At 44.4% G+C, this 26,399-nt stretch overlaps 1 protein-coding gene across 1 annotated transcript in view; it reads right to left on the minus strand.

Annotated features, from left to right (window-relative positions):
- Positions 1-1,936: 1,936 nt before the first annotated feature.
- The window catches only part of LOC131906645 (protein lifeguard 2-like), a 34,778-nt gene continuing 10,315 nt past the window's right edge, over positions 1,937-26,399 (minus strand). The window contains exons 4-11 of the mRNA XM_059257329.1: positions 24,042-24,120; positions 22,876-22,929; positions 20,799-20,889; positions 17,255-17,292; positions 17,084-17,171; positions 14,133-14,222; positions 11,719-11,766; positions 1,937-2,637 (exon numbers count right to left, since the gene is read on the minus strand). Of these exons, the coding sequence (XP_059113312.1) occupies positions 2,494-2,637; positions 11,719-11,766; positions 14,133-14,222; positions 17,084-17,171; positions 17,255-17,292; positions 20,799-20,889; positions 22,876-22,929; positions 24,042-24,120 (632 nt within the window). The 3' untranslated portion in view covers positions 1,937-2,493. The remainder of the gene's footprint in view (positions 2,638-11,718; positions 11,767-14,132; positions 14,223-17,083; positions 17,172-17,254; positions 17,293-20,798; positions 20,890-22,875; positions 22,930-24,041; positions 24,121-26,399) is intronic.

Below are 26,399 nucleotides of genomic sequence, written 5' to 3' on the forward strand. Positions count from 1 at the left end.
CTACAGAAGAGACCTTTGGGATTCGGAGTATCATCTGCAGACAACTGTTCTTCCTTTGAGAGACAGTTCTTGGCCTGCTACTGTTGGGCCTTAGTGGAAATGGAACATTTGACAATGGTCCACTAAGTTACCATGTGACCTGAGCTGTCCATCGTGAGCTGGGTGTTATCTGACCCACTAAACCATAAAGTAGGATGTGCACAGCAGCAATTTATTTTCAAATGGAAGTAGTATATACATGATTGGGAGAAGGTCATGAAGGCACAAACAAGTTACATGAAGACGTTTCCCAAATGCCTATGATTTTTACTCCCATTATAATGCCCTCTGCTGCCAAGCATGCACGTATAGCCTCATGGGGTGTGCCCTATGATCAGTTGACTGAGGAAGAGAAGAGTAGAGCCCAGCTTGCTGATGGTTCTGCATGTTATGCAGGCACCATCCAGGAGTGGACAGCTGCAGCATTACAACCCCTTTTCTGGAACAACTATGAAAGACGTCAGCAAAGGGAAATCTTCACAGTAGGCAGAACTTTGGGCAGTACACATGGGCATACATTTTGTTTATAAAAAAATGGCCAGAAGTGTGATTGTTCACTGACTCATGGGCTACATAGTCAATGAATTGGCTGGATGGCCAGGGACTTGGAAAGAGCACGATTGGAAAATTGGTATGAAAGACATCTGGGGAAGAAGTACGTGGATAGATCTCTCCAAATGGGCAAAGGATGTGGAGATATGTGTGTCCCATGTAAAAGCTCATGAAAAGGTGATTTCAGCCGAGGAGGAGTTCAGGAATCAAGTAGATAGGATAACCCATTCTGTGGACAGTCAGCCTCTTTCCCAGTCATTTCTGTCATTTCTCAATGAACCCATGAACAAAGGTACCTTGGTGGCAGAGATGGGGGTTGTGCATGGGTTTAACAACATGGACTTCCACTCACCAAGCTGACCTGGCTACAGCTGCTGCTGAGTGCCAGATCTGCCAACAGCAGAGACCAACACTGAATCCCAGATATGGCACCATTCTCCGGGGTGACCAGCCAGCAACCTGGTGGCAGATTGACTACATTGGACCACTTCCTTTGTAGAAAGAACAACATTTTGTCCTTACTGGAGTAGATGCTTATTCTGGTTATAGATTTGCCTTTTCCCGCAGGCAAGTTTCTGCCCAAACTACCATCCGTGAACTTACAGAATTCTTTATCCACCATCATGGTATTCCACACAGTATTGCTTCTGACCAAGGACCTCACTTCACAACCAGAAATGTGTGGCAGTGGGCCCACATTCATGAGATACATAGATAGATAGATAGATAGATAGATAGATAGATAGATAGATAGATAGATAGATGATAGATAGATAGATAGATAGATGATAAATAGATAGACAGATGATAGATAGGTGGGTAGGTAGGTAGGTAGGTAGGTAGATAGATGATAGATAGATAGATAGATAGATAGATAGATAGATAGATAGATAGATAGACAGATAGATGGATTCATCCTATAAGTTCTGTTCCCAAAGAACCCTGACTAATACAGTGGATATAGAGCTTCCGTTTCCAAGCTGGGAACATTACAGAGATTGGTTTTACAATAATATATGCAATACTACTTAACTGTATGGAGAAACTGCTAAAATAGAAATTTTATGTATGTTTTATTACAATTAAAAAGATGTTTAAGATGTTATAAGGCCAGTTGGCCCAACACTCAGAAGAGATGGTCCCCCGAGTCAAGCACAAAGGGACAGGTTTATTGGTGGCGTGCAGCCAACACTGTCCTAAGCTCTTCACCTCCCTACCTGATAGAATTCTCTCCAGGCTGACTGTGGAAAGTGGGAGAAAAGCAGATTTGGGTTCTACTTTTAAGAAAAAAAATCTTATGCTAAAATATCCCCATAGAATGTCCAAATGAAGAGAAAGGAAGTACTTGGGGTTTTCTACAATCAACTTTATTTATGTATAGGTGTTTACAGCTTTAAATTGTGTCTAGACTTTGCTGACTCCCCATGGGAGGCCTTACCTTTTCAGAGGAGGGGATGGGGAGTAGGGGAGGTGGGGCTTGGGGGGAGCAGGAGGAGGGATGAGAGGGGAATCTGCGGTTGGTATATAAAATGAATAAAAAATTTCTTAATAAAGAGAAAAATTGTGCCTAGGAAACTTCAACAAAGCAGTGGGAACCTTCTAAATGTATGTCAGTATGTGATTCGGATACTCATTTTCTGAATTTGTGGGAATCTGAAATGTTTCCATATGAATAACAAAGTTTTGCCATATGACAAGGGAAATAAAAAGTATAACAGCAACAGCTACCATCTACTTAATTCTTCACTTCTTTTGACATAAATTAATAATAAGTAAATAGATAAATAAATAAACAACTACTGAAAGGACCTATGAGTGGTCACCGCTGTGTGCCTGGGCCTGGCACACTCCACAGGCATCCCACCTTCCCTCTTCTCAGCGTAAGCCACCCTTGGCCATCGGCTATCGGGCAATCAGGTCCAAAATGAAAATGAAAAGGCTGATGATATCCACATAGATGTTCAGAGCAGCAAAAATGTACTCTTCAGGGTCTACCTCATAATGGTAGCGCCCCCCAACCATCATCTGCACGTCCATAACCAGGTACTGGAAGAAAAGGAAGAATTGTTTCTTTAGATTGTAGGTATCTACCAAGTAAGTGTCCCAAATGATGTGGGGAAAGTTATTTTGTCATTAAGAAAAATGTAGCAGGCTGGAGAAATAGCTGAGTTGGTAGAGTATTTGTATGGCATACGTGAAGCCATGGATTCCAACCTGGTAGTACATGCCTGCAATTCTAGCACTCTGGAGATAAAGACAAGAAGGTCAGAAGTCCAAGGTCATCATCAACTACATAAGTTTGAGGCTAACCTGGAATACATGAAAATATCTCAAAAGATAGGGAAGGGAGGGAGAAGTAAAAAGACAGTTGTGGCTGAATACATTTTAGAGCTTCAGCCATTGATGAAATCATCCTAGTTTTTCACTCTGAAAGCAAGTATCTAATCCTCCTGAAGCCCACAGTACCAAATCTGGAAACTTCCTTTGTGTCTTTTGTCAATAATATGGACCAGATGGACAAGGTGGACACATCACACAAGATGCCCTGTATCTGTGACCTCCCCGCAATCCACTGGACCAAACCAAAGATGCTTCCCAGACTCAGTAAGGACTGTGTTTTAAGGGCCTTGGGTGACAGCAAACCTTGCCATTTGGGATGCATCTGTATGCCTGAAACATAAAGTGGAGAAGAGCGTGTTCCTATGTGGTTAGATGATCCCTCCCCACAGCACATTTCAGCTCAGCTGCAATAGGGAAAACTACGGAGTCCTAAGTCAGAGCCCTCTCTCACCCTCAAGTCTGCTGCTAGGTGGAGACCTGAGCTGCAGGAGGAGCATGGCAGGGAGAACACAACAACTGGCTGAGCTTCCTGGATGCAGACTAAACTCAGAGCCCATGGCCATGAACAGAACCCGCCCGTCAGACACCAACACTGGCATGACATATAAATATTGGAATGTTTGAAATGTTTTTGAAAAGAACCTATTTTAGAATGGCATTCACTTTGTGAAACCTGTCCCAAGAAATATCCACTGTCCTTGGCTGTTGATCCCCAGCCAGGCTTCAAACAGTAAAGTCAGTAAAGAGGGAAGAACAGGATGGCAGTTACTGTGCCGCCCCACACACATCCACAGCGTCTGTTATCTCAAGGACATGGGATTGGCAGGACTGAGCCTAACCTACAGGGAAGGGAGTTCAACCTGAGCTGGGGGTGCGCCTTACCTGGCTTCTGAGTCCCTCCCCCAGGAGGGAATCCTTCCAGCACTCCTGGAAGGAAAAAAACCCTCTGCTCCAAGAAAACTAGAACATCTGATCACACAAAAGGCCTCAGTAGCTGAGCATCCTTTCATCACTTCGCAGCCCTGACTAAGGACTTTTCTTTTCCTCCAAAAGATCCCTAAATTAATCTCAGTACTCCTCATAAGAGAGATGAGGACTCAATCATTTCACAACATCTTCAGGTGGTTAGGAATGTGTCCGAGGGTGGGCAGGCAAATGGGAGAGGAAGATGAGCAGGGATCTAGTCGCACCTTGTCCCCTCCAAGAGGACAAAGGCTCAGGGTACCATCTAAAACACAGCCAATCTCTAGCCGGGATTCCAAAACACAAAAACATTTGCAAGTCTGGTGTCCGGCCTCGCCCCAAATCATAGGCAAGTGCACACAGATGTTCACGGGCACACGCGCGCATGCATGCATGCACACACACACACACACACACACACACACACACACACACACAGAGTCCTCCTCCACTATTTGGTGCTGGGTGACCTGTCTGAATCTACAAGAGTTTTTGTTCTACCTGAATCATCCTACTTTTGTGGGACATGAACTGTGCCCAAGACGGGTCTAAGACAGACCTGTACAGCCTGAGCTCACAGGAGCAAAGGAAGATAGGCACAAGTCAGTTCCTGGATAACAGGAGAGGCGAGAAAAATGAAATGCACACACTTAATCTCATGCATAGACTTTTCATGACTTAAAAAACAATGGCACAAAAAGAGACGGAAAGGACAACTCCCACAGAAGACTTCTGCTCCACTGGAGGCCACTCTGCTCCCAGAGAACCTAGGTGAGACACTCCTACCATTGCTAACACTCCTTAAAGCCCACCCAACAGGCCCCAACTGCACCCTCTGCCCTGGGCTCCATAGTCTGTCCCACAACACCAGCAGAAGACTTCTGCTTTACCAGAGGCCATGCCATACTAGGAACCCTAGAGACCAAGCAGGTACCCAGAACTCCAAAGGCCACACAGGCCACAAAAACCTTAGTGGAGACACCCTACTGGACCTGAAGACCTATTGGTCACCAGACCGCAGGCCACTCAGTTCAGAAGATCAGAGAGGAAACAGAAACCAACAGAAAAAAAATCCATCAAAAATGATAAACTCAGAAATCAGCACCTAAACCTAGAGTAACCCGAAACCCAGATGACTAGAAGCCAGCATAAGAATATAATCAACAAAACCCAGGTTAATATGGTACTACCAGAGCCCTGATAGACTGCTACGCCAAGCCCTGGATGTTCCAACACAGCTGAAGCACAAGAGAATGACCCTAAATCCAATCTTACAAAGATGATAGAGGCCCTTAAAGAGGAAATGAATAAATCCCTTAAAGAAATCCAGGAAAATACAAACAGGTGAATGGAAATTCGTAAAACTGTTCAAGACCTGAAAATGGAAATAGAAGCAATAAAGAAAACACACACTGAGGGAATCTTGGGGATGGAAAATCTAGGTAAGTGAACAGGAACTACAGATGCAAGCATCAACAATAAAATACAAGTGATAGAAGAGGGAATCTCAGGAGTAGAACATACATGTCTTAGTTAGAGTTTCTATTGCTGCGATGAAACACCATGACCAAAAAGCAAGTTGGGCAGAAGAGAGTTTATTTGGCTTATACTTCCATATTGCTGTTCATTATTGAAGGAAGTCTAGACAGGAACTCAAACAGGACAAGGTCCTGGAGGAGGGAGCTGATACAAAGGCCATTGAAGGGAGCTGTTTCCTAGCTTTCTTCTCATAGCTTGCTCAGCCTGCCTTCTTGCAGAACCCAGAACCACCATCCCAAGAATGGCACCACCCACCAAGGGCTGGCCCCTATCCCATTGGTCACTAATTAAGAAAATGCCTTACAGCTGGATCGTGTGGAGGCATTTCTTCAACTGAGGCTCCTTCCTCTCTGATGACTCTAGCGTGTGTCAAGTTGACACACAAAACTAGCCAGTACAATATGATAGAAGAAATTGATATATTGATCAAAGAAAATGTTAAATCTAAAACGTTCCTAACACAAAACATCCAGGAAATCTGGGACGCTATGAAAAGACCAAACTTAAGAATAGTAAGAATAGAGGAAGGAGAAGATTCTGAGCTCAAAGACCCAGAAAATATTTTCTTTCTTTTTTTTTTTTTTTAAATTTTTGTTTTGTTTTGTTTTTCGAGACAGGGTTTCTCTGTGTATCTTTGCGCCTTTCCTGGATCTCACTTTATAGACCAGGCTGGCCTTGGACTCATAAAGATCCACCTGCCTCTGCCTCCCAAGTGCTGGGATTAAAGGTGTGCGCCACCATCGCCCGGCCCAGAAAATATTTTCAACAAAATCATAGAAGAAAATTTCCCTAACTTAAAAAGAGAGGTGCTGATAAACATACAAGAAACTTACAGAACATCAAATAGATTGGACCAGAAAAGAAAGCCCCCTACCCCCACCAACATGTAATAATCAAAACACTAAATGTACAGAACAAAGACAGACTATTAAAAGCTGCAAGAGAAAAAGGCCAAGTAACATTTAAAGGCAGACCTATTAGAATTACACCTGACTTCTCAACAGAGACTCTAAAAGCCAGAAGGGCCTGGACACATGTCTTGCAGACTCTAAGAGACCACGGATGCCAGCCCAGATTACTATACCTAGCAAAACTTTTAATTACAATAGATGGAGAAAACAAGATATTCCATAACAAAACCAAATTTAAACAGTATCTATCCACAAATCCAGCCCTACAGAAAATACTAGAAGGAAAACTCCAGCCCAAGGAGGTTAACTACACTCAAGAACACATGAAATAAATAATTTCATACCAGCAAAACCAGAAGAAGGGAGGAGCAAGCACATGTATGTGCATACACACACTCACACAACCACTACCACCACCACCAAAATAACAGGAATTCACAATCACTGGTATTAATATCTCTCAATATCAATGGACTCAATTCCCCAATAAAAAGATACAGGCTAGGGGGCTGGAGAGATGGCTCAGAGGTTAAGAGCACTGGCTGTTCTTCCAGAGGTCTTGAGTTCAATTCCCAGCAACCACATGGTGGCTCACAACCATCTGTAATGAGATCTGGCATCCTCTTCTGGCCCTCAGGCATACATGCAGACAAAATGATGTATACATAATAAATAAATCTATATAAAAAAAAAGATACAGGCTAACATAATGGATTAAAAAAAAAAGATCCATTCTTCTGCTGCATACAAGAAACACACATCAACATCAAAGATAGACATTACCTAGGAGTAAACTGTTGGGAAAAGATTTTCCAAGCAAATGGACCCAAGAAGCAAGCTGATGTAGCCATTCTAATATCTAACAGAATAGACTTCCAACCAAAATTAATCGAAAGAGATGGGTAAGGACACTTCATACTCATCAAAGGAAAAATCCACCAGGATGACTTCTCAATTCTGAACATCTATGCCCAAAATGCAAGGGCACCCACATTTGTTTTTGTTTTTTCATTTTTCTTTATTAAGAAATTTTCTACTCATTCCACATACTATGCACAAACCCCCCCTCCTCCCTCCTCCCACCCCCTAGCCCTCTTTCCCAAGCCACCCTGCCACCCTACATTCCCCCAAATCGAGGTCTCCCATGGGAAGTTAGCAGAGCCCAGCACACTGAGCCTAGGCAGGTCCAAGCCCCTTCCCACTGCACCAAGGTTGTACAAAGTGTCACACCACAGGCACCGGATTCCAGAAGCCTACCCATGTACCAGGGACAGATCCCGATCCCTCTGCCTTAGGGGCACCCACATTTGTAAAAGAAACATTGCTAAAGCTTAAATTACACATCAAATCCCACACATTAATAGTTGGAGACTTTAAAACCCCACTCTCACCAATGGACAGGTCATCCAGACAGAAACTAAACAGAGAAATAACGGAATTAACTATGTTATGACTCAAACGAACCTAACAGATGTGTACAGAACATTTCACTCAAACACAGAAGAATATATGTTCTTTTCTGCATCTCATGGAACATTCTCCAAAACTCACCACATACTCAGTTATAAAGCAAGTCTCAACAGATATAAGAAAATGGGGGGGGGGGCAGGGAAAAACCCTGTATCCTATCAGACCACCATGGATTAATGCTCAATTTCAAAAACAGAAACAACAGAAAGACTACAAACATATGGAAACTGAACAACTCTTGACTGAATAACCACTGGGCCAAGGAAGAAATAAAGAATTAAAGACTTCCTAGAATTCAATGAAAATGAATGCACAACAGACTCAAACTTAGGGGACACAATGAAAGCAGTGCTAAGAGGAAAGGTCATAGCACTAAGTGCCCACATAAAGAAATTAGAGAGATCTCACACTAGCAACTTAACAGCACACCTGAAAGCTCTAGAAGAAGAAGAAGCAAACATACCCAAGAGGAGTAGATGACAGGAAATAATCAAACTGAGGGCTGAAATCAATAAAATAGAAACAAAGAGAACAATACAAAGAATTAATGAAACAAACAGTTGTTTCTTTGAGAAAATCAACAAGATAAACAAACCCTTATCCAAACTAACCAAAAGTCAGAGAAGGAATATCCAAATTAACAAAATCAGAAATGAAAAGAGGGACATAACAACAGACACCAAGGAAATCCAAAGAATCATTAGTCATGCTTCAAAAACCTGTATTCCACAAAATTGGAAATTCTAAAAAAAAAAAAAGGACAATTTTCTCAATAGATATCACTTATCAAAGTTAAATTAAGATCAGATAAACAATTTAAATAGACCTATGACCCCCAAGGAAATAGAAGCAGTCATTAAAAGTCTCCCAATTAAAAAAAGCCCAGGGCCAGGTGGTTTTAGTGCAGAATTCTACCAGACTTTCAAAGAAGAGCTAACACCAATACTCCTTAAATTATTCTACAAAATGAAACAGAAGGAACATTGCCCAGTTCGCTTGATGAGGCCACACTCACCCTGATACCCAAACCACAGGAAGATTCAACAAAGAAAGAGAATTACAGGCCAATCTCCCTCATGAACATTGATGCAAAAATACTCAGTAAAATATTCTCAAACAGAATCCAAGAACACATCAAAAAGATTATATACCATGATCAAGTAGGCTTCATTTCAGATGCAGGGATGGTTCAAAATATGAAAATCTGTCAATGTAATTCCCCATATAAACAAACGGAAAGGAAAAAACATCACCAACTCATTAGATTCTGAAAAAGCCTTTGATAAGATGCGACACCCTTCATTTTAAAAGTCTTGGAGAAGACCAGGTGGTAGTGGCACACACCTTTAATCTCAGCACTTGGGAGGCAAAGGCAGGTGAATTTCTGTGAGTTTGAAGCCAGCCTGTTCTACAGAGCGAGATCCAGGACAGGCACCAAAACTACACAGAGAAACTGTCTTGAAAAAACAACAACAAAAATAAATAAATAAATAAAAGTCTTGATGAGATCAGGGATACAAGGGACATATATACCTAAACATCCTAAAGACAGTATACAGAAAGCAGACAGCCAACGTCAAATTAAATGGAGAGAAACTTAAAGCAATTCCACTAAAATCAGAGACAAGACGAGGCTGTCCACTCTCTCCATATGTGTTCAATGTAGCACTTGAAGTTCTAGCTAGAGCAATAAGACAACTAAAGGAGATCAAAGGGATACAAATTGGAAAGGAAGAAGTCAAAGTATTGCTGTTTGCAGATGATAAGATAGTATACATAAGCAACCCCAAAAATTCTACCGGAAACACCTTCAGCAAAGTGGCTGGATGCAAGATTAACTCAAAAAATTCAGTAGCCCTCCTATATAAAAAGGATAAACGGGCTGAGAAAGAAATCAGGGAAACAACACCCTTTACAATAGCTACAAATAATATAAAGTTTCTTGGTGTAACTCTAACCAAGCAAGTGAAAGGCCATATAAAAGAACTTCAAGCCTTTGAAGAAAGAAATTGTAGAAGATATTAGAAGATTGAAAGATCTCCTATGCTCATGGACTGGTAGGATTAATATAGTAAAAAAAAATGACCATCTTACAAAAGTAATTTATAGATTTAAGGCAATTTTTATCAAAATTCTGGTGTTTTTTTTTTTTTTGGTTTTTCAAGACAGGGTTTCTCTGTGTAGCTTTGCGCCTTTCCTGGAACTCATTTGGTAGCCCAGGCTGGCCTCGAACTCACAGAGATCCGCCTGGCTCTGCCTCCCGAGTGCTGGGATTAAAGGCGTGCGCCACCACCGCCCGGCAATTTTTATCAAAATTCTGATACAATTCCTTACAGACCTTGAAGGAACAATACTCAACATCATATGGAAAAACAAAAAACCTAGAATAGCTAAAACAATCCTGTACAATAAAAGAAATTCCAGAGGTATAACCATTCCTGATTTCAAGCTGTACTACAGAGCAATAGTAATAAAAACCACATGATATTGGCACAAAAAACAGACAGATTGATCAATGGAATTGGATCCAAGACCCAGAAGTAAATCCACACACCTATGAACACTTGATTTTTGAGTACGAGGACTTGCTTCCAAAGTGTGAAGACGCAGAATCAAATCCTCAGTACCCATGTTAAAAAAAAAATCATGGCCACCCATGTGCCTGTAACCTCAGAACTGTTGAGGGTGGAGAGAGGAGAATCACTGGGGCTTGCTTTGAAACCCTGACAGGTCTGGATCAACAGGGGAAGCCTTGCCTGACCCGGGAAAAGCCCTGAGTTTCATCCACAGCACTGCACACATTTTTTTTTAATGCTCTAAGAAGTGCTGATAAAAGAATAAGATGGAAAAAACACAGGCCTAATTAAGAATGAGTTTGACACAACTCTACTAAGAGACCATTACTGTCAAGTAAAATGCTAAGGCAAAATGTTTTACACAGTGTGACTACCTCAGTGTAGGAGGTCATGCTATGACATGTAAAGAGACCGCAGCAGGGCTCCCAGACTCTGCTATCAGTGTTTACCTCTGAGCAATGGAGAGAAAGGGGAGATTCGCCTTTCCTTTTGCAGTCCATTGTGTTGTTTGAATTTTAAAATATCCACATGTATTATTTTGAAAACCTTAAAATAACTGTAAAACTGAGACAGCAAAAGATGGGACTAAACAGAAAGAAAGGGATTCCCAGAGTCATCTGAGAAATGAGAGACTGGTCTGATCAAATGAAGCCATTCCTTGTGACAATTAGCACTGAGGCTTCTACACAATCCCTTCTCTTCTCAAATATTAACTCTTTGAAGGAAGGTTGTTATTTGCATTGCTGTGCACTGTGTAAATTACACTGTGATTGGTTTAATAAAGGAGCTGGCAGGCCAATAGCTGGTCAGGATAAGGTTAGATGGAAAAACCAGACTAAGGACACTGGGAAGAAGAAGGGCAGAGTCAGAGGAGTCGCCAGCCAGACACTGAGAGGAACCAGGAGATGCAAGATGAAAGAGAGGTAACACCACGTGGCAGAATGTAGATTAATAGAAATGGGTTAATTTAGTTGTCAGAGTTAGTTAATAACAATCCTGAGCTATGCTTATAAGCAAGCATTTATAAATAATAAGTCTCTGAGTGGTTATTTGGGAGCAGCTGCCGAGACACAGAGAAACTCTGCCTACATTGCACTTTGTGTTTGTGCTGTGGTAGGGACCACACTCAAGGTCCTGTGCTAAGAAAGCAGTCTGCCCCTGAGATACAGCCCCAGCCCAGGAATGTGATACTTTCATAGATTAGAAAGGCCACCCAGCTCTGCTGAGTGAGTTGTTGGAATGTTCCTAGTGAATGGCTGCCTCCGCTGACCAGCACAAGGCCTGTGTGTACACCATGGTCTTCAGCACAGAGGGAAAACAGGACTTACCATGGAGAAGAGAAGTGTTCCGAGCGCAGCATACACCAGATGTAGCCACTGCACAGAAAGAAAGAGTTAGAACTTAACGAGATCTGGAGTGCCGGAAGTGCTTCCAGGAGTCACAGCCCTCAGAGAAGGACCCATTATTATGAGGACAGACAGTCAAGCCCATGGCAATCAGCCTCTCCTTGACCTAATCACCAGTGTCCACCGCTTTATCCAGAAAGCACTCAAAGTATGTGCTGATCTAGATCACCAAGTGAATGCTTCAGATTCCATGGGGCGGGGCAAGGACAATGCATTATCCAGGGTCCACTTCCCATTCCAGCTGCATAACCCTTCTAGAGAATCTGCCTTCCCTCAAGCGCGGCCTGAGTGGTTCTGGACACAATGATCACACACCCCCTAGGTGGAGAGTGTGAGGAAAGATAGCAGAAACCATCGCAAGCAGTGGGGAGCTCTGCTGGGACCTGCCATCCCTCACACACACACGCCAGTCTGTCAACAGGCAATTCTTGGCCTTTACTGTACAAGTAGAGGTGGCTGGCGCCCCAGACCCATACACAAAGGTGAGGTTGCTGGTGCTAGAGTCTTAGATCTTTTCCAGACCCATGAATTCCCAGGACTTTTGCCCAAGCCAATCTGACTGGTATTTTCCCTGATCAGAAAATATGAGGCATTATCTGAACACCCAGGGTTTGGCTCACATGGGAAAAGGATACAGTAACACACAACATCTGAGAAAATGTAGCATGAACTCTTAAGGAGGAGAAAGCTGGTCCCAAGGAGGATTGGTAGAGCTCCTGTAAGAAGTTCTTGCTGAAGAGGGGAGACAGTCAACCATAGCACAATCTGGGGAGCACAGTAGCTTCAGAGTGCCAATAGGAGAGCTTGTGGGACTTGGAATCCCTGGGATTCGAAGTTGCCCATGTCAAGTGTGTGGACTTAGGACAAGAATCTTCTGCTGAGGCATGTGTAAGACTGTAGCTTGGAGATTCTTGTGAGAATGGGAATGAGATCTGTCTATCTTGTAGGAGACACAGTCTCCACATGTTAGGGATACTGTAAAGACCTATGGAACCTACTGAGAAACTGTGGAGAGCTGTAGTCTTTTAATATATATCTTTGTGCCAGGTGGGGTGGTGAACAGCTGTAGTCCCAGCACTTAGGAGGCAAAAAAAGGATGATCTCTATGAGTTCAAGGCCAACCCGGTCTATACGGTGAGTTACATGCCAGCCAGGGCTACACTGTGTGACTATCTCAAAAATCAAACAAGCAAGCGAAGCAACAAAAACGAAAAACACAAGGTACATCTTTGTGATGTCAGAATTCATTTGCAATGGACAGATACCACCTCCCTAGCTATAACAAACATGCTTATTCATCAAACCAAATGGACTCAGACAGAACTCCTAGTCACATGTCTACAGATATGTAAAAAGTCTACTTGCTGCCAAATAAATGCTTTGGTTCAGCATTTGAACAAGTTGGCCACAGAACTTTAGTCAAACAGTTCCAGGTCCCAGGCAGCTCTCCATATAAGGCACTCTGGGACCCCATAGCATGTCATATATAGCTTTCTCCATTTCTGCTCTACAGACAGATCATGGGCAAAGCAATGGAGATATGGAGACTGCCTAAAAGTCACACAAACCTGACCTCCATGCTACCTCTGTCCCTCATTCCCTGAGGACCCTGAATGAATTAAAGTCCCCTGAGCCTATTTGCTCATCTATGAAATAGACAAAGAATAATGTTCGGGAATGTTCTGAAAGTTAAATTAGATAGCTCAGTGAGAACATACGCAAGGTCTATGTCTGACACTTAGTAAAAACTCAATGAATATAGACTACAGAGAGAGCTGTGTGGACATTAAGCCACCTTCTGTGGGTGCCATTGGAGCCTCTAGCTAGAGAAGACTTTCTCCCACTTCTGCAGGAGAATGCATTGTCTACCACAGAGGACAGGGTCCCCCCAGGAAGGACCCTGTTGGGAAAGGACAACAGCTGTCTCAAGTAGGGGATCAACCTTTCCATACTAGATTCCTGTCTACGGTACTTCTCCACTGATTCCTGTGTGTGCAACAAGATGGGCCCAAAGACACACTCAGGTAACAGGACAGGAGTGTGATTAATATACCTGCTCAGCTGCTGGCCTGTGCAAACCACTGCAGTTATTTTTTATCTCAAGGACGGTTTCCTAAAAGCTGGGGCTGTAGGTCAGAGGTGGAGTGCTTGCCTAACCTGCTCAAGGCCTTAACTTCAATCCGTCACCACAGATAACAATGAAAGTGATAACAATAGAGCCTTCGCATGGTTAGCCTCAGTAGATGACTCTGCTCCTCAGAGGCCTTGTGTGGACACAGCCAGCACTTCCCTCATCTTGAGTACTTCTTGAAGGTTTCAGAATGACAGTCACTTACATAGGATCGTATGACGAGTGCGATAATGCCGTAGACGAAGAGGACACAGAGGCAAACAAACAACACTCCGTTCAGCAAGGTGAAGTCCCACTGGGGAGACATAAGCAGCAGGTGTGACTCCATCATCATCTGGATGGGATCTCAAATGTTCTTACGATGCATCTCCTACCCTATGCACAGTTTGTCCTAGCCTTTTCTTAGGATGGGAATGCCTTAGCCCCAAGCATTGAAATTGCCCCATAAATGATAAAACCAGTCCCTGAGACTTGCTTCAGGGAGGAGGAAGAGGAGGAAATGGTGGGAGTTAAGATCAAATAATGAGAGCCAGGAGTTGATAAATTTTTTAACTGGGTGAAAGGTGCATGGGAATTCATTGTATTTATTCTATTTTTCTATGTATAAGAATTTCTCCTTTAAAACCAGATGTGGTGGCACACACTTGTAATCCGAGCACTCAGGAGGTGGAGGCAGGCAGATCAGAAGTTTAAGGTCATGCTCCACTACATAACAAGTTCAAAGCCAACCTAGGATACCAGAATCTCTGCTAAACTCTAATAAAAAGATAAATTGAGTAGGGTATAAATTTATGTGTATAATGTGATCATAACTATTCATATTTAAAGAACATATATACATAGAAAACATTAGGAAAATGAAACAAGTTATTTCATTACATTAACTGAGTCTTTTTCAAATTTGTATACACATATTCACAAGATAATAAGTACAGTTTCAAAAATTACTGTTAATGATTATTTTATAATTTTGGCATTTATTAATGTGAATCTTGGCTTTAACTTTAAAGATGGCCCATGTATTTTTGGTGTTTTGTTTTTATTAGAGGGGCTGAAAAGTTTTAAAATACTGAAAATATTCAAGATATTTTCTTGCATTTTTTCCCTCTGTCCTCACCACACACAGGATTAGTTCTCCACGTGTTCTTCTTAGACCTGTAGCGCCTTCAGCCCCACTTATGATTCAGAAGGGATCTCTGTCAGCTCTGGACAAATTCAGTATCTGAGTCACATCTAGGCTGGACTTTCAGCTCAGGGACCCAACCCAACAGGACCCACTCAGCAAGCACTAATAGCAGGAGGCCATCATTCAAGAACAGAAATGGCTAATGATGCCTCTGCTACCAGGCCCTCGTCTGCTATCACCAAAATTCACAAAAGGCACACGCTCCTTCCAAACTCCTAGCCTCCACCATAGATTAAAAGGCAGGAAGAAGCCAAGAGGCTGAGTGAGCATCTTGAATCTACACGAAGCTGTCACTCAGCCCAAAGGAGCGGATCTGAGAAGGATTATATTTAAACTGAGTGGACATTCTGTTTAATTTACACCTCTTTGGGACACTCTGGGGTTCATTAGAAAACTCATGCTCAGTGCATGACCACATTTCCCCCGGAGTCCTTGCGAACCTTGTAGAGGGTGAGAACTGTATAAACTCTCACCACATAACTTGATCAGAAAAAAAAATGTTTAGCTGAACAGGAGTTCAGCTGCCTTTTGAAGTCTTTCATGCAAACACACCTGGAATCGTTTAAGGCGGTTTTCAACAGAATGCTTGGTTCCCTGAGCTCATGTCATTCTTTACCTGTGAGTGGTTTAACCACCTGTGGGCCCTGGGGGCTTTAACTGGCTCAGTGAACCTGCCTATGTCACTAGCTCACCTCACTCACTCTAGGAAGGCACTTCTGTTTACCCATAGGCTGGCTTCTACTAGGACTACCCTTGAGATGGCAAACATTGATCGGATTCTAAATTAAACTGAAGCGCTACTTTGTGTGTGTGTGTGTGTGTGTGTGTGTGTGTGTGTGTGTGTGTGTGTAGGTCACAGGTCCACTTCAGGCATTATTCCTTATGGTTTGAAAGCCATCTCCACAAGGACCTAGAGCTCAGAAATTAGGCTAGGGTAACTGGCCAGAGACTCCGGAGAGCCAGGCTCTACCCTCCCAGGGCTGCGACCTTTACATGGACGCTAGGGATCGAACTCAGGTCATCACTCCTACACAGCAATCACTTTACTGACTGAGTCATCTCCCGATACTTTTGATACAACTTGACTAAATATGTTAACAGCTCCCTCTACCTCCCGGGAACATTCCTTTTTCCACCCACAAAGACTAAAATTCTGCTCGTGTATAAAGTTGTCCTTAGGAGGTGTGGCAAACAATAGAGAAATATTCCCCTTTAGTTATTAAACTGACTAAGGTGATACCATTTACTAAAGCAAGGTGTCCATAAATGAAAGACGGGGATACTGGAAAGAGCCCACTAAGTCCTCAGAAGCATCTTAGGGCTGGGGAGACTCTGACATCATAGTTAAAAAGAAATGGCCATTGGTTGGGGTGTGGCTCTGTGGCAGAGTCCTTGCCTGGCATTCACAAGGCCCTCAGTCAATCCCTAGTACCCCACCAAAATAAGAGCAGTCGTGAATTATATTGGGGGTACTAGTGGCGTTTGAGTCCTAGTAACTGTGAAAACCTTTGAATTTTAAACCAGGGCCCAGCAGGGAACACAGGGCACACCCAATAGTATAACTTGAGGAGGGCTCTTGGTGTGTAAAGGACCCACCTCCAAAAGTAGGCAGAAAGGACTGAGGTGAGCCCCTGTGACAGCCCGTAGGGCCCAAGGGACAGGGACACAGGAATCCAGGAGTTGGGCTGTGTTAGGCTGGCCATGTTAAGACAAGCTGTAAGTGAATTTTGGTAAGGAATGTGGCTAGCCCAAGAGGAACCTGTAGGGAGGGTGCCATGGGAATAAGTGCCTTTCTCCTCTGTCCCTCCAGTTTCCAGTTGAGGCTCCCTGGCCCAGTCTCTGACAAGGCAAGGCCATGCTGCTGAGGCCCATGAGACAGTGGGCAGGTGTGGGTGAGAACGGGTGGGGAGGGACACAGGAACACAGCCCACAACTCCCTGACGCTAGAGAGCTGTGTCAGTAATACGTACTTTTGTTTGGAGAGCAAATAAAGTAAGCGCTAACGTCACCACAGTGGTTGCTCCCGCTGCCCACAGAATCTCTTCTGCTTTATAGAAGCTGCAAGCAGAGACTGTAGTTACTGTTCAGACACACTCAGAGAAGCGTACACAGTAAAACAGAAGTGTGTGGCAGGGACTTACACGGACATGCTTCCTAGCAGCAGACCTTCCATGAGTGTCTAAAAACAAAATTCACAGTCAGTCAGCAGCCTGTTTCTCCAAGCATGAGGACAAGTCCTAGACTGTGGGAGAGGTGACTTGGGCAGGATCATGTGTGCACTTGGGCAGGATCTAGGGAGCGATTCGGGACATGAGCACAACCCTGGGACCCCAGCTACAAGGTGGTTATGGGGAACAAATGGTACAACTAACTACTCCTATCACATTCTCCCTAGAACTGAAGGAAGAACATCCCCCTGTTAGTAAGAACATCCAAGAGAGTTGCAGTAACTTCCACGTATTCAGTGCATGAACTATGTACTAATGGCGAGCGACGAAACCAAGGTAAAAGGTTCATTTGTGGAGCACACCCTCATTAGTCAAACAGGGTCATCTCATTATCTACACACCCCATCAGAGCAGCATATGCTGTTCCCATAATGCTTTGCCCACACTTGTATAATACCTCTACCCGTGGTCCCTGCTAACAAAATATTTCTTCAGGCCTCAGACCTGGGGTGAGAACTGAGACCTCAGAGCTGGGATATGGCGCTGCAGACCAGCTCCTAGCAGAGGTGACAGCACAAGGCTGATGTCCTGAAGGATTCCCGCCACCCAGGTGGAACCAGGCTGTGGGCAATGTGGGAGAGGGACAGCAGGTGAGATCCAGTGGGCAAGCGAGCCCCAGGGTGAGACTAACATACACTTGGCAGACCCACAGCCAGGCTCAGGACCACAGACAGCAAGCAGCTGCAGGACGGAAGAGGTTTTCCAGCCCACAGGACACTCAGGAACTTGGTGGTCTATGGGAAGGACCAGGGAAGTCCTCTGGTCCCAGAGATCAAGAAGGAGAGCATATCCTAAGCAAAATGCTGACACCAGACTGGCTTTGGAGTTCCCCAACCCACCATAGGCGGGAAAAGAATTGGGGTCCACAAGTCCCCAGTGGCTTTTCTGGATTTCCCAGTGGGTGACTGCCTCATGCTGGACTTCATTAATGTATCTAAGAAGGGGGTCCTTATCTCCACCAGATCTATTCTATGTGCAAATTATACCTCCGCAATAATGTGCTTGATTCCAACCCTCCTCCGAAGACATGTCTTTTTAATTTTCTCCTTGTGCAATTACTTCCTATTTCTCCAGTGGGGGGAGGGGGAGAGAGAGAGAGAGAGAGAGAGAGAGAGAGAGAGAGAGAGAGAGAGAGAGAGAGAGAGACTGACGGAAGGAAGGAGGGAGGGAGGGAGGGAGAGAGGGAGGGAGAGAGGGAGAGAAGGAGACAGAAGACAGGCAAGCACGCTCAGGACAGGGACTCAGAGTCACTGATTCTAGGGGACAAAAGCTGTCTGTGTGGCCAGAGTGAATATTTTCTTGTTTTCTCTCAACACTTTTTCTGAAATGTTTTCTCCATGTTATTTCCTAACACTTGGGCAGGATGCTGAATCTAGGAAATAAAGCCGTTACTTGCCCTAGACAGTATGGCCCCTTTTAGTGGCCACTCACAAAGCCCCATGAGGAAAGCCCCTTTGCAGACAGTAGCTTAAACCTGTTTGTTTGTTTGTTTGTTTGTTTGGACACAGGGCCTCACTCTGTAGCCCAGGCTGACCTGGAACTTATGTCTCCCATGTGTTAGGATTAAAGATATGCACCACCACACCTATTGGGCACACCTTTCCTTTGAAAAAAAATCTAGCCTATTAAATTTTTTTAATTGTCTTAGTTTTGGTTCTGTTGTATAACCCAGACTGCCCGAAACTCACTATGTAAACTAGGCTGGCCCCAGACTCACAGTGATCTTCCTGACTCTGCCTCCTAGGGGATGGAATTGCAAGTGTTCACCATCACACCCAGCCTTCATGTACATCTCTGTATGCATTTTGATGCATATGTTTGTATGTGTTTATGTGTATGTGAGAGAGAGAGTTTTATATGAGGGTGTGTGTGCACGCAGGTGCACGTGCTCATAAGTACATGAAATAGGGCAGGGGTCCATGTGTGCTGTCTTCTCAGCTCCTTCCCACCTTATTTTAAGTGAGCTTAGAGTTGAGCTTAGGTCTCATTGATTTGGTTAGACTGACTGGCATATAATCTTCTGGAATCCACCTGTCTCAACCCTGTTCAGATTTCCTCAATGCTGGAGTTATAGACATTCTCCTGGATCTCATGTTGGTGCTCAGGATCTGTACTCCAGATCTCATGCTTGAATAGTAAATGTGTTACCAACTCAGCCATCTCTTTGGCTTCCTTCATTTAAAAAAAAAATATTTTTGGTGGTGCTGGAGAATCAAGCTCAGGGCCTCACCCATGCTGTGCAAGCATTCTACTGCTGAGCCGCATCCTCAGCCTTTATTCAAATGTTTAAAATAAAAAGTTCAAACATAGCCAGGTTGTGGTGGTGCACACCTTTAACCCCAGCACTCGGGAGGCAGAGAGAGGTGAGTGTGAAGCAATCTTGGTCTCTATACCCTGTCCAGACCAGCCAGGACTACATAGTGAGAAAGCAGTTCTCTGCCCCTGCCCCTGCCCCTGCCCCTGCCCATCATCTGCTGCTTCAGGATCTCTCCTAGAGATGGAGAAGTAGGAAATAATTGAGCCAGGAAAAGATAAAGAAAAATGTCTTGAGAAGACAGGTGGGGGCAAGGGCCTTGTGAAAATACCACACAGTCCACAATACAGTACAGGAACTGGGGCATCTTTCTTCATTGTCTGGGCAATGAGCTGGGGATCCACTACAGACAAGAAAGGCTCCTCAGCACTTGGAAGGAAATACCACTGTGGTATTTCCCCTACGGGCTGTCACAGGGGCTCACCTCAGTCCTTTCGGCCTACTTTTGGAGGTGGGTCCTTTACACACCACTGCAGACAGCCATATGCCCCACCTATTCCCTCATCGGGTAAATTATAAAAACACTGGTTGGCACCCATGCACTCAGGTCACTGGCCCCATGCATTTGCTTGCTTTGAGCAGCAGCAGACGCAGAATTAAATCCAACATTGGAACAGTCAAGTGTACACCCAGTGCATTTTGGTCCACACCCCAGCCTCAGCTCTGTCAGCCGGAAGACCCCTGTACTGACAGGAACATCACTGAACTGGGGAAGAGCCAAAGCTCAGAGATGACTTCTACTCCCATGAGGGACTTGCAGTAAAATACATCTTACAAAATGAAGGAAATTAAATTTCTAGTTCATAGGCTTGGGAGTCAGAAGTGGAAGCTACTCCTTAATGAGAAATGTGTTTGTTATTCCTGACAGAGACTGACTAGGTTAACTGCAGACACAGCCCTGACTTGAGTGTGGGTTCTTAAATGGCTTCAAGAGAGGCAAGTTTGCCCGAACAAGAGTGACCTAGAATCCAACTCCGTAAGGGGTGAGGACACTGTCTCCGGAGAAGTTACTATTTCTGTACAAATGTTCCCTCCCTGCCTTTCTGCACCAGAAGTTCCCACAGGAAAAGTAGTGAAGGTAATGTGGCGACAGAAGGATGTGTCAGAGGGAGGCTGCTGCACCTGCCGAGGGGAGTTACTCACAAATAATGCCAGGAGAATGTAGTTCATGGGCACCTGACGCCGGACATCCCTACAGCAAGCGAGCACGATGATCACAATAAAGCATGCTGGGCTGGGGATGGGAAACCACCAGTTACTGCTTCAGTTGGCAAACTCGTGAGGAGTGTGCACAGAGACAGACAGAGGACACAGACACAGATGTACCCTCACGTGAGGAGTGTGCACAGAGACAGACAGAGGACACAGACACAGGTGTATCCTCACGTGAGGAGTGTGCACAGACAGAGGACACAGACACAGGTGTATCATCATGTGAGGAGTGTGCACAGACAGACAGAGGACACAGACACAGATGTACCCTCACGTGAGGAGTGTGCACAGAGACAGACAGAGGACACAGACACAGGTGTATCCTCACGTGAGGAGTGTGCACAGAGACAGACAGAGGACACAGACACAGGTGTATCCTCACGTGAGGAGTGTGCACAGAGACAGACAGAGGACACAGACACAGGTGTATCCTCAGGTGAGGAGTGTGCACAGACAGACAGAGGACACAGACACAGGTGTATCCTCAGGTGAGGAGTGTGCACAGACAGACAGAGGACACAGACACAGGTGTATCCTCAGGTGAGGAGTGTGCACAGACAGACAGAGGACACAGACACAGATGTATCCTCAGGTGAGGAGTGTGCACAGAGACAGACAGAGGACACAGACACAGGTGTATCCTCAGGTGAGGAGTGTGCACAGAGACAGAGGACACAGACACAGATGTACCCTCACGTGAGGAGTGTGCACAGAGACAGACAGAGGACACAGACACAGGTGTATCCTCACGTGAGGAGTGTGCACAGAGACAGAGGACACAGACACAGGTGTATCCTCACGTGAGGAGTGTGCACAGAGACAGAGGACACAGACACAGGTGTATCCTCACGTGAGGAGTGTGCACAGAGACAGACAGAGGACACAGACACAGATGTATCCTCACGTGAGGAGTGTGCACAGACAGAGGACACAGACGCAGGTGTATCCTCACGTGAGGAGTGTGCACAGACAGAGGACACAGACACAGGTGTATCCTCAGGTGAGGAGTGTGCACAGAGACAGACAGAGGACACAGACACAGGTGTATCCTCACGTGAGGAGTGTGCACAGACAGACAGAGGACACAGACGCAGGTGTATCCTCACGTGAGGAGTGTGCACAGACAGACAGAGGACACAGACACAGGTGTATCCTCACGTGAGGAGTGTGCACAGAGGACACAGACACAGGTGTATCCTCACGTGAGGAGTGTGCACAGACAGACAGAGGACACAGACACAGGTGTATCCTCACGTGAGGAGTGTGCACAGAGACAGACAGAGGACACAGACACAGGTGTATCCTCACGTGAGGAGTGTGCACAGACAGACAGAGGACACAGACACAGGTGTATCCTCACGTGAGGAGTGTGCACAGACAGACAGAGGACACAGACACAGGTGTATCCTCACATTCCCATACCTGATATATAGAGCAAACTAAATAGCTATTTCCTACTTACTCTTTTAAGCCTTCAAAATGAGTTTTTTAAAGTTTCCAAACACAAATAGCTTGACTTTTAAAATCTTTGTTACAAATAGATTCATGGTGAATTATAAAAAGACAGAGAAGTTCTATTAAAACTCTATGAAATTTTCACCAATGAATTTGATTTATTTATAGCACAATTTCAAAGCCCCAGCAACTCCAGTTCTAGGGGATCCAACATTCTCTGTTACCCTCTGTGGACACCTGTGTCACAGGGTGCACATACAAACCAGCACACACACACACAAATACACATAAAGAAAAACAAATAAAATGTAAGAGAATATTACTCTTTACCCTGGGTGTTTTTGTACGCTTTTTTTGTTCTTCGTTTGTGTTACTATGAATCAGAGTCTTATGCAGTCAAGGGTGGCCTTGAATTCCTGATCCCTCTGTCTTCACCTCCTAAGTGTTGGGCTTATAGGCATGCATCACCATACCCAGCAAGAATGCTGCTCTTTACTACATTTTTAATAGTGATCAAATCTTGGTCTATTCATAGAATCACGATGATACTTACAAGAGTGCATAGATGAACCAAGGCACGCTGATGACCCACTTTCTTAGAGGTTTGCTGTTGAAAGAAGAATATAGGTTTACATAAAACAGTCAGTTTTGCTAACTAAAATAGAAGTCTCAGAGTGTCACGAGAAGGATGGGCAAACTCTAAATGATCATGAGGACAAATGGGGAAGAAGCACTGAGACATTCTTTTTCATGGAGAGATAGGCTGCTAGCATTCCCATGAGAGTGTTTGCTTGGCATGAGTGAGGCCCTGGGTTCAAATCCCCTGCACCAAGAAAAGAAAGACACATTATACAAGTTATTTTTCTTAAATTATATAGCAAATTTAAGAGGAAGCATCTGGTTAAGACCTTCATTTTTAAAAATACGGAGGGCCAGGCCTGGGGGGACATACTCTTAATCCCAGCACCTTGGGAGGCAGAGGCAGAGATGCTTGTGAGCTTGAGGCCAGCCTGTTCTACACAGTGAGGACAGCCTGATCTACATAGGGAGGACAGTCAGAGCTACATAGTGAGACCCTGTATCAAAAAAACAAAAAACAAAATAAAATACTGAGACTGATGTATGTTTAAGCTGAAAGAAATGAACTCAAGGTTTGTGTTTTGAATAGCACTTTCAATAGGATGAAATTGGCGATGGATTAAAGTCCCTCAAATAATTACAGAATTTAGCAGTGTTCCAGCCTTCTATGATCTCACCTATTTCTCCTTAGCCGGTTATAGCTGAGAAAGTGGCTCAGAGAAAATTAAAAAGAAAACAATGCCCAAAGGAAGAGTAAGAAAAATGTTCTTGGCGTAGGAAGTTAAATTGTAGACTCTGCAGACATCTAGGCTCGCAGACATCTACCTGCCTCTGCCTCCCAAGTGCTGGGATTAAAAGTATGTGCCTCCAGCCCCGGCCCTCAGTATTTTAAAAATGAAGGTCTTAACCAGGGGCTCCCTCTTAAATTTGCTGCACAATTTAAGAAAAATAACTTTTATCCTGTTGTGTTAGCCTAAGAGGTACTTCAGGAAGTATATCATTCTACAGGAAGAATGTCATCCACGAATGACCAAGAAAAAACCCATACTTTTTCAAGTGCTCCAGATTAAAGGAAGCTGATCCCTCCAGCATTCCCGTGAGCAATGTAGCGTCTAGTCGTAGACAGTGAGAAAGACGCACCTGAAAACAAACACGCCGATGATTGTCGCAGTGACCAGCAGCTGGACTGACAAGACGACGAACACCTTCAGGATGAACCCTGTGGAGATGAGACACAATGCCCAAAGGTGAAGAAACCAGACGCACTTTCCCGTCCAGCGAACGGAATGTCCCATCGCCACTCGAGAACAAAATGACTCTGGAGAACTTCTGTGTGTGTGTGTGTGCGTGTGTGTGCGTGTGTGTGCGTGCGTGTGTGTGTGCGTGTGTGTGTGTGTGTGTGTGTGCGTGTGCGTGTGCGTGTGTGCGTGTGCGTGTGCGTGTGTGTGTGTGTGTGTGTGTGTGTGTGTGTGTGTGTGCTTTAATTCTCTGAGAATTTCACACATCTGCACAATGTGTTTTTAGCTCTGTAGAACTTTTAAAGAATATCTAATTAAAGCCACCGCAGTGGGGTACACTGGTAATCCCAGCTACTCAGAAGGCTGACGCCAGAGGAATGCTTCAGCTTAGGAGGTGGAAACCAAACGTAGCAACAAAGAGACACTCGGTTGTAAGAATGGACAAACAAAAAGAGTATCCAGTCTAATTATTAAAAATGTTTTCTTGGGGGCTGGTGAGAGAGATCAGCAGGTAAAGGCTCCCTGCTGTCAAACCCAAGGCTAGTCAATGCACAGAATCATGGGACATGATAACGTCATTGTTGGTATATTTTAAACGTGCAAAGGATTTGAATGGTATTCCCCAAAGAAGACATGTGGATAGCTAACAAGCATGCAAAAGATGTTCAAGACCATTAATCATTATGAACATGCAAGTCTTCCTGGGAACCCAAAGGCCACTCTGACCAGGCAAACAGGCAGGCTAACTACAGATCTTCACCTCTCCCTCCATGCCTCCAAGTCCAATCCCCAATTTCCTACCAGGCAACACACAGACACCACACTCTCCTAAGAGCCAGTGAGGGAAACAGAAACCAAGGAACGAACAAAGACGAGATATCAGCACCTAGAATTGCAATCTTCCCAAACCCAGATACCTAGACATCAGTATTTAAACACAATCAATATGCAGAGACCCACAGCCAAGCACCAGGCTGAGCTCCAGGAGTCCAATCGAAGAGAGGGAAGAGGGATTCTATGAGTAAGGGGCATCAAGACCGTGATGGGGAAATCCACAGAGACAACTGAAGCAAGCTAGTGGGAAATCATGAACTTTAGACCAACAACTGTGGAGCCTGCATTGGGACTGGACTAGGCCCTCTGCATAAGTGAGACAGTTGTATAGCTTGGTCTGTTTAAGGGGCCCCCAGCAGTGGAATAAAGATCTATCCTAGATGCATGAGCTGGCTTTTTGGAGCCCAATGCCTATGGTTGGACACCTTGCATAGTCTTGATGCAAGAGGGATGGGCTTGGACCCACCTCAACTGAGTGTACCAGGCTCTGCTGACTCCCCATGGGAGGCCTTAACGTTTTGGAGGAGGGGATGGAGGGTGGGTTTGCGGCAGGGGGAGGGGGGAGGCTGGGGGAGCAGGAGGAGGGATGAGAGGGGGATCTGCAGTTGGTATGTAAAAATGAATAAAAAATTTATTAATAAAGAAAAAACACAATCAATAACATCGAGGACATATGTCTCCACTAGAGCTCAACAGCTCTATCACAGCAGGTCCTGAGTATTCCAACATAGCTGAAGCACAATAAAAAGGCCTTAAAATAGCCAGAAAGTTTCACCTAACCACAAGAGAATATATCTTCTTCTCAGCACCTCAAAAACATTCTCCAAAATTGACCACATACTTGGATACAAACAAGTCTGAAAAGATACAAGAAAATTTAAGTAACACCCTGCATCCTATCTGATCACCATTGACTAAAGCTCAGTATCAACAATAACAGAAACAACAGAAAGCTGACAAACTCAGGGAAGCTGAACAACTCACTACTGAATGAAAAATGGGTCCAAACCGGGTGGTGGTAGCACATGCCTTTAATCCCAGCACTCAGGAGGCAGAGCCAGGCGGATCTCTGTGAGTTCGAAGCCAGCCTGGGCTACAGAATGAGTTCCAGGAAAGGCACCAAAACTACACAGAGAAACCTTGTCTCAGAAAAAAAATCAGATAAACAATTTAAACAGACCTATAAACCCTACTGAAATAAAGGTAGTCTCTCTCTCTCTCAAAAAAAAAAAGCCCAGAGCCAGATGGTTTTAGCAAAAAATTCTTCCAGACTTTCAAAGAAGAGTTAATGCCAACACTCCTCAAATTATTCCACAAAATAGAAACAGAGGAAACACTGCCCATCTCATTTTATGATCTCACAGTTATCCTGATACCAAACCACATAAAAACCCAACAGAGAAAGAGAATTCAGACCAATTTCCCT

Source organism: Peromyscus eremicus, chromosome 3 (genome assembly GCF_949786415.1).
Source record: "Peromyscus eremicus chromosome 3, PerEre_H2_v1, whole genome shotgun sequence".
Classification (NCBI taxonomy): Eukaryota; Metazoa; Chordata; class Mammalia; order Rodentia; family Cricetidae; genus Peromyscus; species Peromyscus eremicus.